Source organism: Protopterus annectens, chromosome 11.part0, assembly GCF_019279795.1.
Source record: "Protopterus annectens isolate FY-2018-M chromosome 11.part0, PAN1.0, whole genome shotgun sequence".
NCBI lineage: Eukaryota > Metazoa > Chordata > Ceratodontiformes > Protopteridae > Protopterus > Protopterus annectens.
The window spans coordinates 726,286,699-726,309,059 of record NC_056745.1 but is presented as its reverse complement, the minus strand read 5'-3'; the positions used below and the strand labels follow the sequence as shown (position 1 = coordinate 726,309,059).

Here is a 22,361-nt window from a genome sequence, read left to right as displayed (position 1 = left end):
AAATCTCTGCATAGCTGTCCTGTACATCCCCCAGACAATAACATTCCTCTACTAGAAGAGATTCTTGCCTGGATATCAAGTCATATAGACAATGAAACAATCATCCTGGGTGATATCAACATAGACTAGCTTGAAGTATTCCAGCACACTCCCCCTTCAAACATTAACTTGTACAACTTTACCCAATTGATACAAAATATAACCAGACCTGACAAAAATAATGACAAAGAATTCATATTGGACTAGATCCTAGTTTCCAATCCAAACCATGTGGCCATCGCTAGCACACTTTCCAGCAGTATCAGTTATCATGTCCCAGCCTATATATTATGCAAAGCCACTCCAGCTTCAAGTAAATACCATTACAAGTTAGCAAGAAATTTATTCCACTTTAACTCAACCATCTTCAATAAAATTTTATTGAGCCTAAACTGGGAGGCCATAAAAGCTCTTCCCCTTGATGAGGCTGTTGATTCATTCAACTTAAAATTTCTTGAGACATTAAACAATCTAGCACCAATCTGACAAAAAAGAGTAAAAACTAACCATGCCATTTGGCTCACAAGACCCACTAAACAACTCATGACTGCTAGGGACAAAGCCTGTAAACTATGGCAAAAAATAGAAATCCCTCAGATCTACTACAATTCAAACAACTCTGCAACCAAGTTAAGAGCCTAGTTATAAAAGACAAAAAAGCACACTACCTCCATCTGCAAACACACCATAGGCAAAACCCCAAACAGTTCTGGAACTCCATTACTTCCCTACTAAACCCAGGCTCAAAAAATAATCCTTGTCCAAATCCAGAGAAAACACCCACTGAACTAGCCACTCTCTTTAACACTTACTTCATCAACACTATATCCAATCTTACTCCCACCTTCCCCCAAATCAACCATAACACTACTGTTACATCTCCAAAACAATCCTCTCAAAACATATCTACACCCTTCCCACCCAACTTTTCATGTTCCCCCATTCTTACCACTTTAAATAAAAAATACTCCTCAAACTCAAACCATAGTCCAATGCCCTTGACAATCTACCCCCCAATTCCTACAAATCAAAGCAAACTCCATTGCCTACCCTATCAGTATACTCTTTAATAGATATATCAGTGAGTCCTATGTTTCTAATACCTAGAAAAAGGCATATATTCTCCCCTTACATAAAGGTGGAATCAGCACAGACATTACCAACTTCTGACTCATTGCTACCCTTTCATCAATTTCTAAAAGTTTGGAAAAATGCATACACATCCAACCTCTCAATCATCTGCTTCTCAACCAAATCCTATCCCCCACTCAGCATGGCTTCAGGACAGGCCACAGTATCACAACTTCCCTAATCTCCTTCATGGATACAGTCAACTGGGCTTGACATCCTGGTAAGATTGTTTCTTCTCTATTTCTACATCTCCCTAAGGCCTTCAATATTGTCCCCCACCCTCTTCTCCTCTCAAAACTGTCTAACCTAGGAATCTCACCCCCTATACTAACCTTGGTTCGCAAGCTACCTCACAGACAGACAACAATCAATCAAATGGCAGCACTCTCTCTCTCTCTCTCTCTCTCCATTCCTTAACACTACCACAGGTGTTCCCCAAGGTTTTATACTAGGGTCCCTTATTTTCAGCATATTTATCAATAACTTTCATACCACCCTTTCTCAAGGTTCTGTAATTCAATATGCAGATGGCTCAACCATCATCTGCTCTGCTAATTCCACCACTGAATTACAACAAATTACCTAGTGTGCCTTCACAGCCACCAAAACCTGGATGTGCAACAATCATCTTGCCCTAAATCCCAACAAAACCAAACTTATGCTCTTCACCCCAAAGAAACTACTTATCTGAATAAAAATGATTTCTCCATACAAGCCCAAAATACAACCACCCTAGAGGTAGTCTCATAAACAAAACTACTAGGTGTAATTATAGATGAACAAATAACATTTAATGAGCACATTCACAACAATATTAAAACAACTCACAAACAATTCCTCAGCTGTTCCACCAAACAAATCTTTGCCTCCACCTTTCTTCTACCCTCTCTCTTATATGGTTACCCTCTCCTTACCAACATTCAGTTCTCTTTGAAATCAAAACTTGAGATGTGCTACAATAAAATCACTAGGTTTGCAACCAACGCAAAATACTCTTCCCGCCACTGCTCTTCTCTACACCTTCTAGACTGGCTCAAATGTCCACACTATCTTTCATACCTGAAATTAATCACAGCCCACAAAATCATCTTCAAGCCAACTGACTGCCCTGCCCTTGCCAACCTGCTTACTCTCTACCACCCAAACAGGCATCTCAGATCTGAAAGCCAGATACTCCTAATGGTAGAAAAACCTAACCTATCTGCTGGCCAGATGCTTTACTCCTTTACTATTGCTAAACTGTGGAACACTCTTCCCACCATGAATCAGGACTTCTAGCAATCCATTAGGCTTCAAAAAAACTCTTAAGCAACATCTTTCCTCCTTGTGGCAATGCACATGTACTAACCCTGCACCCCTCAAAACCTGACTCTCTCTTCCTCCACTCTCCTTACCTTTAACTACTCCTATTTCTATCACAACCCTTAAACTGCAACCTACTTTTTTTCTTCTTTTCTCTGTTTCATCAGTACTACCTTAAGCCTTCTATTGTGAGGATATCTACTGAACCAAATATTGAAGTTACAGGCTTCAAATGTCTACTGTACTAAATAGTGAAGTTACATGTATCAATTTTTTCTCATTGTATAATCTATTATTTTATACAATGTTATTATATCCTAAGCTACTAATAATCTTAAATAGTTTGTTTAACTAATACATTGCACCTAGGGTATACCTGCTTATGATGTACTTTGTAAAGTTACTAGACACTGTTATCACTTGTTGAATCTTCTTGAGTCCATATGTTCCAAAGACTTGTGTTATGTGTTATGTTTACTACCATACTGTATTGTCATAACTGTTCTGGTGGAGCTTTTCTCCCCGGGCCTCCCTTGAAAATGGGTTCACCTTGGCCCAGTGGACCTTACTGGTAAACAAATGCAAATAAATAAATAAAATAAACAAATAAATGTAATTTCTGAAAACGAATAAAATATTCGAACAATGTGAAGAAATGGATTAGAAAAATAGTTTCTTGAAAAGACAAGCTGAAACAAATGGATGGAAAATTAATAATAATAAGAGGAAATTAAAGTTAAAATAACTTTCAATGCAATATACTTTAATAATATTTAACAACAGTATATTAGTATAGTTCTAAGTTTTCTTATAAAGTTTACTAAGTTCTATTCATATTAGTCTTAAATGGGAAGGATGGAAACATGGATGCACTCTTTCATAAAGTAACTAAGTTTTAATTTCACTTTTTCTAAATTAGTTTACATCTTTAATTAATAAGGGAAAAGGTTTCTTCTTGCATTCATATAATATATAACTTTATATACTCAATATATATTTATTAAATTAAATAAACATATAATTATTACATTTTTTATTGCTGATACTTTATTATTATTCATTTTTATTCATGCAAGTTTCCTTTTGTTTTATGTTTTTGGTTATAAATTAGCTGCATTCTTATAAAATTGATAAATAACTATAAAGTTACTTAAATATGTTCTTTTTTTGTTTTATATATTTGTTGCCTGAGTATATAACTATAAATTCTGAGATGTGTGTTAGTTGTTATGGATTTGCTGGTGATTTAAATGAGGCTTGGAAGTGACAAGTATGTGTGTGAAATTCACTGGATGATCCACCTGCTTTTCACTTTAGCATAAAAGTTAAATGGATTAATTGCTGTTGATAGCATGTTTGCTGTTAGAAAATTAAGGCTGTCATCTGTCTTGTTTGATAGGTATGCCATTAGTATATGTGTGGTGTCTGAGATTGATCTTCTCCTGTAACTGGAAGATCATGTGGTAGACTTGTTGACTGGGTAAAGCCTTTTTGTATTTTTTTTATTTTTTATTTTATTATTATTATCTTTTATTTTCACTATGTATTATGGTGGTGGTGTTGTGGTTTTGGAAAGAAGAAACTGAGTGCACTAGTGGCTGTTTTATATTTTACTGTTGCTTTCAGTAAGAGAACGGTAGTTTGAGTGTTTGGTTATAACTGAGATCAACAGTTGTGGTGATTTTCAATAAAGTCAGCTTGAGCTCTGACTGTGAAATCTAAATGCTCTTTCATTTTCCCTTTTAATAACAAAAAAAAAAAAAGTTGAGTTCTGTTAAAATTTCCCACGGTAGTCATGAGACTTATTCTACAGTTGTTAAGTAAAGGCACAGTACAAGAATTACAAGTTAGCATTTAGAAGGGGATTAAGTAGTTTAGACGTCAGGTTAAAGGATATTTAAATGATCAAATTTAAAAGAGTACTAACAAGTTCATAGACATGCTGAGATAATCACTGTCTGATGTTCTTTTTCTTGTGTAAGTGCTTGTCTTATTTAACTAGTAATATTGTTTCTAGACTCTGTCACAGATGCCAAGACTCTTTTGGTGTGGTAATATTATAGCTTTATTTGTTGAATATTCTGTCTGCTGCTGAGAATAAAGTAAAACGTATTATTTTTTTGCTGTCTACGCTGGGTTGTATGTATGTGTGCATGTGTGTGTGTGTGTGTGTGTGTGTGTGTGTGTGTGTGTGTGTGTGTGTGTGTGTGTGTGTGTGTGTGTGTGTGTGCAAGATCATGTACAAAGGGAATAAAAGATAGATATTAGATATCTCCAAATTTTCTTCATATTTTTGGCTTGTTCTTCTTAAAGTGTTTTTAGAGCATGAATTGCAGTAGACTTCTGATAGTGAAAGGGATAGATTCATTGAAGGATGCTTTCTAAGGTTGAAATTGTTGTTTTGGAGGATTGTCAAATGTGTGGGAGAAATATTTACAGGATAGTTTGCAGTAGTAGTTTGTATACAGTGGTCATTTTATTTGCTGGGTCCTATCTGGTGTAGCGGGAGTATAGGACATTGCAGAGTTGTTTATGAGAGGGCTCCAGTGATAATCCAATCATGGAATTAAAGATATGTAATTGGTTTAAATGTAACTGGCACTTCTTTATAGTTATCTCTGATTTTGCCTGTTATTTTTGGATTGTGCCTTATTGAATTTGTAGTTTGCTTGCAAATTTTGAGGGAATGCAGTCACTTAGTGATGACAGACATTTGAGTTGCATTTTCCATGACTTTCGGAAGATGCATCTTAATACAAAGTTTTGCATTCACTTGAGTTTAAAGAATATAAAATAAGTATTAAAATCTGTTAATGATTTAGTGCCTTTAGCCCCCCCCAACACAAACACACACAACTGTAGACAAACAAAAACAATACTAGTAATGGATTGTATACCAACAGTTTATAAACCAAAAGATGATTGTTAATTTTTGTAAGGAAAAAGTTATTACCTGGATATTAGTTGATATGTATTGCCTACTAGAGGTTCTTGGAAGAAGCCATAAATTACATTTACTGGTGGGTAGTAAGTAATATTAATAATTAGGGACATACTTTGAAATCAATGTAAGATTGTAAAATTACATTAAAGAGTGGGAAAGTCAAGTGTATGGACTTGATGTTGGAGACAGTACTTTATATTTACTAATTATTAAAGAAGAGTTCCCATATTAGTATACTATTGATTCTTTACTGAGTTTAGTCTAAACTCTAAAGTGGAGAGAGCAGACAAAGATGTGATATAAAAGTTATTCCTCTTAAGACTTTTTGACAAATCTGAAACCAGAACTGAACAGTTTCTATCAAGTGTTACTTAACTCCTGAATATAGTAAGGTCTTTTGGCTTTTTCCCGGTTAGGGGTCGCCACAGCGGAACTCCAGTCCCCTAATAATTGGCAGTAGATTTTTATGTGCTGGCTTGCTGGGCCTAACACACAACCTTCAACGAAAGAACGCCCATTCATGCATGTCGCCACACAGAAGACGCTCTAACTGAGAATTGAACGGGCAACGTCAAACTATGAGGCGACAACGCTACCACAGCATCACCACCGCAGTAATTAACTCCTGAATATGATAATATATATGCATCATAAGAAAAATATGCATTATTAATTAAGCTTATCATAATTAACTCCTGAATATAAGCTTAATTAATAATGCATATTTTTCTTATGATGCATATATATATATATATATATATATATATATATATATATATATATATATATATATATCTATAATATAAAACATTGCACCACTTTTAATGGATAATTGTTACACAGCAGTAATCCAAGTGATGATGAATACTATCCAGTAATGCCAAAACTATTAAGCACTTACCATTTAAGTCTGCAGTTTTTTCTACATTAATTTAGATTTTTAGTTAGTTGAGTTTTCTTAGAAGTTATGGTGTTAACATTTTCCTTATAATATACAAAGTTAACTCATGATACCTCAAGACAGCTAATTTAATTTAAGTTTATTGTAAAAAGGTTAGAGAAAATATGTATTTTATCACTGTGGTTTATATAAAACACTATTTGAAATTCAAACATGTAAAATTCATCTTTATGACAGACAAGGTAAATATCAAAACAATTATTTTGAAATACATTATGGCTTTATGTTTACTTAATCTTCTCAAGTTGAAGGCATATGCTAGAGTATATCAAAAAGTATTGTTGTCTATTGTATGCATATAGAAATATATGATGACATCTTTATTTACAATATTACAAGAATTAGTAGTTTCATATGTTATATGTAATGTATCAGATTTGTCTGACTTTTTTAAGAAGTATATTATTAGTTAATAATTTAAATGATGTTACTTAGGAAACTTAATGCTTTACCTCCCATTATTTTTAATGGGTGATAAACTGTTTTAGTGAAGCACACAAGTTCATTGTTTACTAAAATGAAACAGAAGATTTAAATATTTTATTATTTGTTATGATTTTTAAGTTAAAATAAAGGTAAATATCAAAATAATTATTTTGAAACACATTATGGCTTTATGTTTACTTGATCTTCTCAAGTTGAAGGCATATGCTACAGTATATCAAAAAAGTATTGTTGTCTATTGTATGCATATAGAAATATATGATAACATCTTTATTTACAATATTACAAGAATTAGTAGTTTTGTATGTTATATTGAATGTATCAGATTTGTCTGACATGTTTAAGAAGTATATTATTAGTTAATAATTTAAATGATTTTACTTAGGAAACTTAATGCTTCACCTCCAATTATTTTTAATGGGTGATAAACTGTTTTAGTGAAGCATACAAGTTTATTTTTTACTAAAATGAAACAGAAGATTTAAATATTTTATTATTTGTTATGACTTTTAAGTTAAAATCAAATCAAATGACTATACTATACATTATATGTTCCAGTTTAAATATATAATAATTAAGTGAATATTGAATATTTAAAATGTAAAAATGTATAACTTGAAATTTCTTTTATTTTTTCAATGATTCAGACACTAATTTTTTTCCAATTTTACAGCAGTAATAGAAGGAGGTTTGACTAATACTTGTTGATTGGTTGGTGTGTTTGGGTAGGGCTCCTATTCAAACTAGGAGTATTATACTCCATGAGGGTAAAGAAGGAAAATAGAAATTTATGTTTAAAATTTTACAACATTTTTTCTTCTAGTTATGTCTGCTTACTGTAAATTAATAGCTTACATATAGTTAATAATTATAATGCTGTTTGATTAACTCTTATAAATAAGCAGTTAAGTACTTGCGATTATGATGTTTTGACAATATCATATTTGCAAATTCGTGACGGTATCATTTATAATCTGTTTATATTTACATGTCTTACTTAAATTGTATATCTATTAATGTTAATGGATTAAATAATGGATGTAAAAGGGGCAGCCTATATAAATTGCTAAAGATACTTAAGATACTTAATTCCCAGATTATTTTCTTGCAGGAAACATATTTAATACAAGACAATATAGACAGACTTAATTCAAAGTAGTTTTCTGTTTGGACTAGTTCTCATTATAAATAAAGAAAAGAGGGGTAGCTATATTATGGAAGAATTGTATGCTGATACCTAAAATCGTTAACACTTATAATGAGGAAAAGTGGATGTCTTGCTCTGTGCATCTAGAGATTAAAATGAAGCTATATATTTTTATTAATGTTTATTGGATGCGTGGAATGGGAGTTCAAGCTGATAAACAACAATTGGAAGAAATAATTCAAAATTCAAGAGGAAGTATTATTTTTGCAGGCAATTTTAACTGTATATTACATGATAACGTTTCTAATACTAGTAGTAGAAGGAAAAACCTGCTTCAGCAAAAGCATTAATAGAATTTATTGATTTAATATTTGATATATTAATGAATTTTCAGTGAAAGGCTCTCTTTTCTTTACACGTTTCTTGTACAGACATGGAACACAATTTCGAAGAGACAGAGTATATGTCTCAAATAATATTGCTAATAGACAACGTACGGTTAAGGTAGTCACCTGCCCATTATCAGTCCATAATGTGATAACTTTTGAAATTATGCTGAATTATAATAATAACATTTCAATTAGAAGAATTCCAGCCTATATTACTAATATGAAAAAAATGTAAGGAATTCTTTAAAAAAGAAATCCAGTCTTTTATTGAAATTAATTATATTGGTAATATTTCTGAAATATGTTACTGGATTCTTTGAAAGCATACTTATTTGGTAAAATTACAAGTTGGTATGCTTTGAAGAAAAAAACAATGGGACAAGGAACTGGTAGATTTACAAGAAAAAATCAACAAATTAAAATTAGACATTCAAAAACAGAATAATATATCAAAATTGATAAATAGATTAAACAATAAGTATCTAGAGATTCTACATCATAAAACCATGATTAATTTAGAAAATATCAAAATAACTAAATATTCTGTAAATCCTAAATCCATGCATAAATTAGCTACTAGAACAAAGATGATCATTAAATCTAATCACATTAGAGAGTTATATTCTCCCAGTAGTAAAAAAGTTTGCTGAAATAGAAGACATTCATGATGTATTTAGATCCCATTTTAACAAAATTAATATAAACCAACAATGGACATGCAATATGTAATCAAAACATTTAGAAAAAAATTATACTGAAAATAGACTACTGGAAGGTCAGATGAAATAAACTGATAAGCCTATTTCAATATCTGAGCTCAAACTCATATTAATAAACTAAAACAAAATAAAGCTCCTGGAAATTATGGTATAATACCTGAATTATATAAAATGATGTCTAAAGAGGCTTTGAGTATTTTGCTGGAAGTATTTTCAATATTTAAAGGTCTAGAAAAAGTCCCATCTTCCTGGAAATACCCTCATATATCTCCAATTTTGAAAACTGATAAAGATTCAACACAATGCTCTTCATATAGACCATTTTCATTACTAAATGTAGATTATAAAATATTTACGGCTATGTATGCTTGTAGAATAAAATAATTTCTTCCTTTATTGGTAAATAATGATCAGACAGGTTTTATTTTGAATTATAATACCTATGACAATATCAAGAGTATTAACAATAATACATTATGCTAACAATACTAAAGAAAAACTAACTTCAGTTAGTTTAGATATCAATAGCACATTCAACTCAGTCAATTGGACATACCTTTTATTAGTATTGGAGGAGTGCAACTTTTGGATAATAGTTTCTTACAACTCATTAAACTTTGGTATTGCTTACATCAAGATAGGTTCATATATCTCTCAGTCATTTATAATTTCTAAAGGTACTAAACAGGGTTGTCGTCTGTCTCCATTACTCTTTAATCATGGAGCCTTTTGCAAATTATATAAGATCAAATATAAAATTAAAAGATATACAAAAATAATAATTTAATTTCCCAAATACAATTATTTGTGGATGATATTTTAATGACTATGAGGGATTATAATTGTTCTCTTATGGTAGTATTCAATGCAATAGAAATCTTCCAGAAGAAATCAGGACTTAGCTATAATAAAAATAAATCTAAGATATTACTTGTGAATTGTTATCCTATTAACATAGACAAAAAACTTCTCTAAATAATATGCAGAAGACAAAAATTTTAATTCCGCGGGGATAATTTTATCGGATAATTTAAAATTATAATAACTCTTAATTATACTAACAATTTAAATTATATAAAACATATTCTTAATACATGGAATAAGTTATTTTTTTTCCATTGGAAGAGATACTTTCTTTAATTAAAATTATTTTATTCTGCCTAAAATTTTATATAAAATACAATTTTTATCCCTTCCTCCCCGAAAAAAGTAGTATAAAATAGTATAGTTATTTGTTTCTTAAATTTCTTTGGCTTCCCAATAAATCTAGGTTGGCTTTCAATCATCACATTAGAGACTGGGCATTGGGTGGCATTGAAATTTCAGATATGGAATTATATTTTTTATCATCACTTGTTAATACAATATTTCTTGGTTAAACAATTATAATGACAAATGAAAAGAAATTCAAGAAAACATTTTGTTTAAATCTAATCATCTGATAAAACCACATCATACTGAAATACTAATTAATAATTTTACTGGATACTAAACGACTATTTCATAGAAAGTAAAAATAAACCAGTTAATTATTTTTATATTAAAATTATATTAGCTACTTTTAAGTTTCATTTACAAAAATCCTGAATATAAAGCATGGATTTTTAAAAGTTTTATTTACAAAAATCCTGAATATAAAGCATGGATTTTTTTACTTCCTATAGGAATAACATTAATACATTCAATCTAGACAAGTTTGATTTAAATAAAGATGTGTGGCTGAAAATTTTAAATTGTAGACAATTAGTTGAACATAAGATCAATTAATGCAACCAACAGTAAGAAACTTATTCTCTAAATTTATAATCTTTTAAATTATTTTAATACACCAGAATACAATAGGGAAAGGAATTATATCTAAAATATATGAAGTGATTAAGGATTCAACAATATACTATAGCAAAAGCTATTTGGTTTATTTTAGACTTATTAAGAATGATTCTCCAAGTGAAGATGATAAAAAATTCATACTTCTATCTTCAAAACAAACTACTTCTTCACCAAGCTGGAGATTATTCTCTTGGAAGTTTATGTGCAGAGTTTTCATTACTCCACATAGAACTGAATTCATCTACAAAATAGATATAGGGTGTTGCAGATGTAAATTAACTGTTAAAGCTGACTGGCAGCATACGTTTTTTGATTGCATACAGCTTATGTTATATTTTTATAATATAAATTCTCTTTTATAGGCTTTCAATTATAATTTCATGTTAACCAAATTTCTCATTTTATTTAATACAGATATTCCTACATGTGTTATGAGAACAAAATACCCTATTTTATGGAGTATTTTAACAATAGCAAGAAAAGTCATTACAAAGCATTGGAAAAATGAGTCTACTCTCACCATGAAAGAATCTGTAAACATGGCAATTAAAGTATGTCATCTTGAACTTATCACAATCAGGCCAAAAACATCTAGAGTCATCTCTTCATGTATTTAATTAAAATTCAAAGAACTGCTACATAAACTGACTTTAATAATTCATTAATTACAGCTACTATTTTATCTTTCTTTCTTTTTAGAATTCTTATTATATAGTAGATACCTTTGTAAACATTTGTTCTTGTTGTTTCTTATATATTTGTTTTTTATGTTTTAGTTATGCAATTATTGATATTTCTAATGATATCTATTACTGTTTTGATGTTAAAATCTTTAATAAAAATATTTAAGAAAAAAAAGAAAATGCATAGTAATGCAATACCTTTTATTCTATCAACTTTTTAAGTTTATAAAAGCAATAATTAAAATCTGTCCCTGTCATTGGGCCTTTTGTCCCCCTCCAGATTCCCTGTGCTAAGTGGTTGACAGGTATACATTCATGTGGTCCATATCATGTGACTAGTTTTTTAAAGAGCCACTCTTCTGCTTCTGTCTTTTATCACACTGTGTTTAGTAATAAGCCTTATTTTCTGGAAGAATATAGGAAATCAAATACTTACCATCCAGAACAGCATTCCAGTGGCAAATTCTGAATACTGTTCTATAGTTGATAACACACTGAAGATAAGACAGATGAGGACAAGTAAAAAGCTGCAAAAACAAACAAAATATATGTTACTTACAAGTTTCGTTTAAGATATTTTGCTATGTCTCTTTCAGAACAACAGTGTTAGTTATCTGAAGAAATGTTCTTATTAAACTTTGAACTGTTAATTGGTTTTGCTTTGTATGATTTAATAAGCACTAAGAACTACTTCTACAATTGATAACATCAGTATCTATATGTCAAATAGTTGATCTGCGAACTGTAAAACATAATAATGGATACTTTACAGGTACGTGGAAAGCATTGCAACTGACCTTGTTCCTCAAAAACTAAGGTCAAAGATGCAGAATTGTTATATATATATATATATATATATATATATATATATTGCTCTTAAGTCACTAAATCTAATAGAAAAACAAAATTGTATAAACATGAATTGCCTGAAAAATGAAGTCATCAAACACTGTAAACTCTAACATTTGATTGCCATTATAATCCTCACAGATTTAAAAAAAAATAATTCACACGTTTCTTAAGCAGCAGGGCAAATAACTGAAGCAAAATCAAGATAGTCCTAAAATTTATGGATAATTGAATGGTATAGTGAAAACATTGCATGTAAGTGTTTACTCAGGTAAGTTGTATGTATTTTGTCTCATAAGTAAATGCATGTTAACAGTTAATGGTAGGTCAATGTCTGTGAATACATCCATAATATGATATTGTCAAGTGAAGTGAGTAGATTCAGTTTATAAATCCATTGTATAGCCCTATACAGTGCAACATCTACAGGAAAAAAAGGAAAGTTTGGTTGCTCAGTAGTACATGGGAGCCATTCATATAGATTAAGACATGAAGATTTATTATGTAGCAAAGTTACAACAATACTAATAATAATATAAAACCACATTTTCTTTTCCTTAAATTGAATTAAAGAAGAAAAATTAAATGCACTATGAGGGGACTCCATTGTATGACAAATTGATGCCCCAATTGCCAGGCTGAACAAGGAGAAAGTAACTGTCAGATGCCTTTAAGGAGCCAGGATCAACCAAGTTACACATGCACTCAAGTCATTGTACCATAGGTGACAGTATGATTCAGTCATAGTCCATGTAGGTGTAAATGGCCCAAGAAGTATCTCCCTAGACTATATGAAAAGAGGCATTATAGAGCTCTCAGACTATTTGTCAGAAGCTGGTATATGCCTAGCATTAAGCAGCATTCTACCTTCACCATGGATGATACCACATTTCGAATAGAAGATGATTGACATTAATAAGTGGCTTTGTTTTTAGCATCATTTCAGGGGGATACAATTATTTGTCAGTGTAGATGGATATGGATAACAAACCATGTTAAAAACCAAAAACTGAGGCATCAGCCAAATATAAAATGAAACCCAAAAATCTCAATTGACAGACCAAGCCACACAATCCAATCAGATGGAATAGTTTATTTTCCCAGTTAAGCGCTTTTGTCCTAAACAGCAGGACTTCATCAGAACCGGAGTATTTATTAAAAACATCAGTTAAATAATCAGTTCAAAAAATCATATGGTCAATAGTGTCCAATCACAGAATAACAATTAAAACTAGTGTTTAATCCAATCCACCAAACCTAATAAAATTCCATTCAAAATATATATACAAAAATACAAAATAGTTGCCACCCATATTTTGTATACATGATATTAGGCAATTATTTGTACAGCCTTACAGGTTTAGATCCTATAACCTAATGAATGATGACTCTAGGTTATTATATGAACTTAATAACTGTAACATCAGGATCATAATACCTGATAAAAGTTAACTCTTGTAACTCTTGTTAAGTGGTGTGAACATCCTTTGGATTGCAATCAACAGATTATGACTTCTCTACATCTTGTTGGCAAACTGACTAAATAAGTGGAGCTTTTAACTCACTGTTGTTCTATTGTTACAGTTCTACTAGTTCTTTTTCTGCTATATAACACCCCCCTGATATAGGAGCTGATGATTTGCTATTTTCTCATGAGATTCTGGAACTCTCTTACTCGATGCATACTGTTCATCAGTGATACACTACTTCTCAGTCTTCTTATAAGAAAGTCTCAGTGGCATGCCAGACCCCTGTGGCTATTTCTGAATCTGGACAAATTTGTGATGATTCTACTTCTATCTTTAACATTGCTGCTATCAGTAACAATGAAACATAGCGGCCCACACATTCCATTGGATTTAATATTTCCAGACAGCCTTTCAATTTTGACTCTTGGTTAAAGAAAGATCTAATTTTTAATGTGCACAGGGCCTAATTTCAGAGTAAGAACTTTGATTCACAATTGTTATCTTTTGAGAAGAAATTTTTAAAATTCAAATCTTTACAGGTCGACATTGTATATTTAAAGCACTGTTTAACAACTAATATGGTACCTAAAGGCTTGAGACTGTTCAAATTCTCCAGTGGAGTGCATACTGGGTCTGAACTCCACAAGAAACTTATGAAGGTTTTTGATGAATGTGGTTTTAATACTATTAAGTTAATTATTAGTGACAATGTAAAAAACAATGTATAAACTTTTAGATGAATTGCACCATCTTAATGAATATCTTCAACATGATTTACTTTTTGAATTTAAAACTAAATCTTATTATGTAGTTGTTTCTGGAGTGGATAATTTTGTCAATCTTAATAAAGATAGAAAGTTTAAAAATGTACACAAGAACGATTATGATCATAAACTTAATCTGGCTTATCCCTTATCTAAACTTACTGTTGATTTTAATCTTTCTATAGATATTAGTTCTGATGCTGCAAATTTGAATTGTGATTTATGGGGGATACTTCTTATATTGTAAAGAAGGGAGTTCCAGGAGTGAGCAACTGAGAATTTATATAATGACTTGCCAATGTTTTAGGTGGTTTGTATATGTCCAGTAGATGTTTATCTGATGAGCAGAGTTGTCACTGGGGGCTACATTGTGATACAATATTAGAGATAGATGGCCAGAATATAGGGTTGTAAAGAATTAAGTGGATTATAGCCAGTTGTGGAAGGAGAAGTTGATTTGTGAATTTCGGCCATTGTAACGATGTAAGGGCAAGGCAGTGGTGGGATTTAGCAGCAAATTTAATTATTTTATTGTAGGTTTGTTCTAGTTTGCTGAGATGAGAAGACTGAAGGTTAGTGATGATTGGGGCTGCATATAGTAGACTGGGTATGAGGAGCGATAAGGCTAGGGTGAGTTTAGAGGAGTTCGAAAGAAATTTGTGATTTCGGTATAGTAGGCCAAGATTTTGGTGATTTTTTTCATGCATAAATTGATATGTATGTCAAATTTTAGTTTGTCGTCGATGGTACCACCAAGTAACTTGTTATGTGGTTCAGGTTTGATGATGGTGTTGTTGAGGGAGGTAAATGTGAAGGAGATTTATGTTGTGCAAGGTTTTTTGGAAGGAATAATAAGAGTTTAGTTTTTTGGGGGGTTAATATTATTTGGTTGTCAGGTCTCTCTGGAAGTGAAAGTATCTTGGGTATGTGAAAGGAGTTCAGGGATGGTGTTGGCTGTAGTTATGAGGGTGGAGTCATCAGCATACTGTAAAAGGGTTGAGAGGTTTGTAGTAGAGTGTAAGTTATTAGTAAAAATGTTGAACAAGAGGGGACTCAGGACAGAGTCTTGGGGAACTCCAATGTTGATGGGCAGAAAAGGAGAGGTGGTGGTTTGCCAGCATATAGATTGAAGTCTGTTAGATAAATAACTAGAAAACCAGGATATGGAGAGGGGGGAGATATGAAGGTCTGAAAGTTTAGTTAACAGTTTAGAGTGGGAGACTATATCAAAGGCTTTGTAGAGATCAAGAAATAGACAGGAGAGAAGTAGGTTGTTATCACGGGCTTCTGCCATTGTTTCAGTGAATGAGAGAAGTGCAGTAGATGTGCTGTGGTGAGGTCTAAAACTGCGTAGGGAGGGAGTTAGGAGATTATTTTCAAGCAAGTATTTGAGTAACTGGGAGTGAATGCATTTTTCAAGTATTTTGGATAGTGGGGATAATATAGCTATGGGGCAATAGTTTGAGTTATCAGTTGAATTACCTCCCTTGTGGAGTGGGATTGTGTAAAAGGAGTTCCATATGTTGGGGATGAGAGCCTAAGCAATAGAGTGATTTATAAGGATAGAAATAGGGAAGGCAATAGAGCTGGTAGCAATTTTAAGAAAATGGGGAGGGATTGTCAACAGAGGGAGAACAGGTTTTGAGTTTGTTCAATTGGGATTTGATAAAGGAAATGGGAACAGGATGAAAGGGGAAAGTGTTAGAGGAAGCAGGTCTGTGAGGTAGGAGCAGAGAAGAGGGGGTGGGACAGTGTTGAGTTAGTCCTTGAATTGTGTCTATGAAATACTTATTTAATACAGTAGCAGTTTCTGTGGCAGTATTGTGAGGGAAAGGGTTGGGGTAAGAGGGGAACTAGGGTGGAGAATCTTATTGATAGTGGACCTGACTTTTTTGGGGTTAGTATGAGGGCTGCAGTGTTTGGAGTTGAAGAATGATTTTTTTATCTTTGATGATAAGTTATTTACATGTGTTTCTAAGTTCTTTGTAAGACTGGAGTAGGGTTGGAGTTTTATTTTTTAACCAGGTTTTAGCAATTATACTGTTCCTGTAGGGTTCAACACATGAGTTTTAACTACCTATAATGTTTTTCAATTTTTTATTTATAATGATCAGAGACCAGAGACACTTTGATTTATTTATAACAGGTTTTACCTTAGTTCCTAAGACCTATACTGATATAAGTGAACTTGTTATTAATTTTCAACTTTATGTTAGGGAACTAAATTTGACTTTATTGTTTTCTTCCTGTAATAATGTAATCCATTCTCTAAGTCTTTGTCACTTTAAGACTTAACTAGTACACTTAACCCTCCTCTTCATCCTTTGTTGTCCTTTTTTGAGAAATTTTGTATGCATGATATTAGGCAATTATTTTACAATATTACAGGTTTAGATCCTATAATATAACCATTGATGAATCGAGGTTATTGAATGAATGTAGTAATAACTGTAACATCAGGATCATGAAACCTGATAACGGAGGCATACTGTTAATGAACACTGTTGATTATTCTACATAGATGTTTTATTTGTTAAATAATGATGGACAATATTGTAGAATTTTAAGGAATGAAATTAACATTGTACATCATAAAATGAATTTATTTCTGGATGACGTACTTAGTCAAGGTGTTATAGATTATAAATGATATAAGTTTTTATATGTTGAAAACCCCTCTCATCCTAAGTATATGTGACATCCATAAGGTTCACAAGGATGTTAGGGCCCCTCATTTTTACCTATTGTTGCAGCCAGTTGATAGAAAAACCACCCACCAGCTCGTTATGTGGATAGGGCAGTGAAACAGTTTAGGTTAAAATATTTTTACATCCTTAGGGATTTTGGGGAATTTTTAAGACAAACTAAGTTGAGACTTGCGCATCCTGTGGATGTTTTTGACTTATTGTCTTGTATACCACACAACATTAGTTTAATGTGGTTTAATAAGGCTGTCTGCAGTTGCAATAGTCTGTCTAATAGAGAGTTTAATATCATTATAGCTTTTATGGAAATAATATTGATAATTAATTATATTTACTTTGAGGGAGAATACTTCAAACAAATAAGTGGGATGGCCATGGGTGCTGCATGCCTCCCTTTATATGCTGATGTTCTAAAGTGGTTCTGGGAGCTAAAGATTGTTATTAAATCATCCCATTAACAACATCACACTTTTTGGATGACAGATTTATTATTTGGAAAGGTGGTTTAAAGTAATTGGATGATTTTATCACTTACATTAATTCTGATACTCTTTTTCTAAAATTTACCCACAATTATTCATTCAAATGTTAGTATTAATTATCTGGTATTTTATTAATTAAAAATCTTGATTCAGTGGATTTAAATCAACTACTTATAGAAAACCAACTTTTTAGAATTGCTACCTCCACAAACAAAAAAAGAGTTTGGATAAGGGTCAGATTGACCATAATTATTTCAGATTATGGTGATTTAATTAAGGAGTTGGAGGTTCTCTCCAATATGTTTTTGGCAAGGAGTTACCCTAGTAAGATGCTTATTAATATTAAAGAAGAGATTCTGCAAGACAGGCAACATGGGTTTAAACCTATTTTAGGTATAGGACTGCATTAGAATTATGTTAGTCTTTATAATACAGATCAGGTTTTGATAAGAGTATGTATATAAAAAATGGTACAGAAAGACAAGCCATGTTGTCACTTATACACAAACATTGGAGCATCATAGTTCATGACAAACTCTTACAAGAGAAATTGGATGCCAGGCCTCATATTACTTTTGCTAAGCATGTTAACATAAAAGAGAGGCTGAACTAGTCCGTTACTTTAAAGTCTGACATTGATACAGAATTAGAAATGACACAAGACACCAAGGCTGAAACTTAACAATTTATTAAACAAAAACTTACTAAATAAACAGAAAAAACTAATAAATCATGTACTTAGAAGCATATGCATAAACAAAATCATCTTTGCCACTGATAGGGAGACTTCAATCCTATTCAGTGCAGCTATCTGTTCAGTCAAGGCAGGGCCGATACTGGCGAAATGGCTCTATGCTCAGTTCAGGTTGATGCTGTGATCAAATCCAGATGATGATGATGATTTCCATTTTTACCTTTGAGCTTTTTATAGTCTTGAACAAACAACAGGGTCAATAGGTTCAACTAATGACATATTGATCACAAGCTCATCATGAGTTGATGGAATATTTTAGAAAATTACAGATCATTTCCTAAGTTGTAAACAAGTCTCATAATGTCTGGTCATATGCCTTGCTTCCCTTTTCTGAAGAACAGTTAGCCCACAAAACGTGTGATATAGTTCCTCCTTGAAATCCCCATATTCTGGTAAACATCTTTTAAGCTGATAAACAACTTACAGGTCAACAAAAGTTCAGTTATACCAGTAATCAGTGAGCAAGGCCTGTTCTTAAGCATATAATATTGTTACAATATTAGCAACATATTGTATTGTAGCAGCATATCAGATCAAGCAATAATCAAATATACACAGTAGTATGTGGCTCGAGGCATAACAAAAACCAGGTAGACTGTGTGGATCCACCACAGACCACCCCTTGCATCGAGCCAACGTACGCTGTGTATCCCTTATGAGAGTTAAAACTGACAACATCAATTTGTATCTCCTCATTACTTTACAGTAAATGCAGCATGATATTAAGCAAAATAACACTGAAACTATTGTGGTCAATAGCAAGGGGTGCAACAGCAAATTAAACCACACTGAAGCTTTAGGTGACCACATAAAAATATCATACCAATGCGAAACAGTTATATCTTGTATTTAATTTGTCTTTGCCTTTAATCATTTTAATCACTGTTTGATGCGCATCATTCAATGTTTAATTTAATACTTGCATCACTTTTTGTCCTTCCTGCTTAATCTGTTGAAAGTCCTGGTGGACTAGAGATGGCCATCTAAAAGTGTTTAATGGTTCTATGCTAGCATTAAATGTGATGTCCATCCATCTAGTCAATCTAATAAGTTCTCCAGTACAAAAATCAATAATTGCATGGATATTACTTTTACAGTATGCTCCACTGTTTGTGATTATCCCATCACTCCAGGCTAATTTACAGGAGAATATTACACAAACTGTGATTTTGTTTAGTTGGTAGATGTCCGTACCATTTACTACATATCTGTGCCAAGTGCATTCCCTAGTTCCATTATGTAAGCATGGGTGAGGCTTTCTTTTCACCATCATGTATACCCACCCCTGGGGTCAGGTCTCACAACCTGCCAAATCAATGGGTACATCATTATAATCAATTAAAGTAGACTCAATTTGAGGTACCAACCAATTATTTACAAATTGCAAGGGCAATGTAACAAATGGACAGACTTGCTTTGTTCCTTTTTTACTAGCAAGGTAATCAAAAATCAGTATACAAGACTTATTTTCACATGTAAAGTCTATTGGCTTCAACCAGTGATATAGTTGCAGTTCTCTTTGCCAATGAGTTGCCTTTTTTGCCCCCTAAACTTGGGCAAATTGCAAGTATTGCTGATTAGCAGCCAAATGAGATAGGATACAAAAGGTCTGATTTACTTTTGCTGTGAGGTTATTTAAAATCTGTTCTGTATATGTATTAGCATGTTCAGTCCACCTCCACATGACAGTTTGAGTTAAAATACTGTCTGCAGTTCTTTGTCCCAGTTTGGGATCATGATCTGCTAGTAGTTTAAAGGCCATATTAAGGTTGGTACCCAAACGACACAATTTGCTACGTAGGGTATCTATATCTACACTGTTTAAGAATCCAGTCCCTGTTCCGACTGCACCTAGTGCAGTACCAAGAATACCTGTAACATCACGTTTATTCCTTTTATATTTATAATGTCTATATTTGATATGCAAGGAATTAACTGGCCATAATTTCACAATTTTACAATGTGGATACCTGGTAGTAATATCAACTGCTGTCATGTTAATTATCATTTTAATACGTTGTATAACTCTAGCACTACTTACAGTTTTACATCCTCTTGTGCACCTCACCACATGTCCCAAACCATCAAATACAGTTGAACTATTGTCCATGGCATATATCTCTAAACTTGGTGATAAGGTTTCCGCTGTGTCATTTTCTCTTTGAAATTCAGCTATGCAGGAGGAATCTAATGGAGACTTGGCCAGTGGAAATCCCGACTCATTTAGCCTTTCGTATAAACCTCCAAAAGGGTTAGAGCACACTTTTCAGGATATCAATCACAGTTTAGTCTACATACAGTTGTGATGTTCTCCATCTGAGTGATGCTCCAAGTTAGGGCATGTTTTGGTGTCACCGCATTTAGATCATCCCCTAATTTCCAGTAAAAATCACAGTCTGCCATTAGATTTGCAACATCGTCCTTGTCAAATAGGGGAATAGGATCAAGACAATCATATGGCCCATCTAAGTGTTGTCGTCGGAAAAGGTTGGCACTTTCCCAACTGTGGCAACAATCTATGGAGAGGAAAATACAATTGTTGTTTAGCAGAATCAAGTAATACTGAAACAGTATTACCAGGTTCATCACAAATCACAGTCCCATGTTCATTTGGCTGATTGGGTGTGGTTACTATAACTCTCATTCCTAACCATTTGCTTGGATTAGTATCACAGTCTTGTAACAAAATAACAGCATCTTGATGCATACAAATTTCTACCAAAGGTTGTCCTTTTTGAATCATCCATGTCTTGCTATCTAAATTGATAGCCTTTATTACCACTTCCCGTTCTGGCTCCCATAATGTAAAAACTTCCCAATTTTCCCCTAATAGTCCTTTTTGCCCCCAGTGCCAATTTTCTGGGAGATAGAGTCTCCAACCTGTCTTGACTAATACTACATTTTGTGCTGGCACTCTTTGTTCAGTCTATGCGCATAGCCAGAACCGGGTTTGATCAGCATTTGTCAAAAGAGGGTATATGGCATTAGCTTTTCTAATTTTAAAATACAACAGTTGGACCGAATGTCATTCATATGCATTTGCAAAGGGGTTCCTTGATGCTTTCGAGGCCTATTATTTAGCTGACTCACAGCTAATTCTAATAACTTTGCCCAGTCTCGTAACATTCCATCACTTGTATTCGTTCGGATTTGTTCTTTAAGGAGCCGATTATACCTTTCAATCAAACCAGCAGCTTGAGGATGATATGGAATATGCAGCACCCATCGAACTCCATTTTCTTTTGCCCATTCTTGAACTTCTGCTCTGGTAATCATTATGTCATCAATGTAATGAAAAACAGTCACTTTGTCCAGTTGTAGCTTGGCTAGATCTCTAGCCACCAGTCCATGACACAGGGTAGGGCTGTGTAGATATCCTTGTGGTAACACTTGGAAGGTGTATTGCCTCACCTCCCAAGTAAAAGCAAATTGAGCTCTGCTTTCTTCTGCTATCGGAATGGAGAAGAAAGCATTTACGAAGTCCAAAACTGTGTGATATGGCCCAGCAGATGAAGACAACCTTTCCACGATCGTAACAATATCTGGAACAGCTGCTGCTAAAGTTGGGGCCACCTTGTTCAGACCTCAATAATCTACATTCATCAACCATGATCCATCAGGTTTCTTTACTGGCCACACTGGACTGTTGAATGGACTCACAGTTGGCTCAAGTATGCCAACCCGGAGCAGTTCTTGGACTGTTTCAGTGATCTCAGCGTGCCCATCTGGGATACGATACTGTTTTATGT

At 32.9% G+C, this 22,361-nt stretch overlaps 1 protein-coding gene across 1 annotated transcript in view; it reads right to left on the bottom strand.

Moving 5' to 3' along the window:
* The window catches only part of LOC122814989 (potassium voltage-gated channel subfamily KQT member 1-like), a 1,169,537-nt gene extending 1,157,440 nt beyond the window's left edge, over nt 1-12,097 (bottom strand). Inside the window, exon 1 of the mRNA XM_044087244.1 lies at nt 12,026-12,097. Coding sequence (XP_043943179.1) covers nt 12,026-12,040 — 15 coding nt within the window. The 5' untranslated portion in view covers nt 12,041-12,097. The remainder of the gene's footprint in view (nt 1-12,025) is intronic.
* Between the last annotated feature and the right edge of the window lie 10,264 nt (nt 12,098-22,361).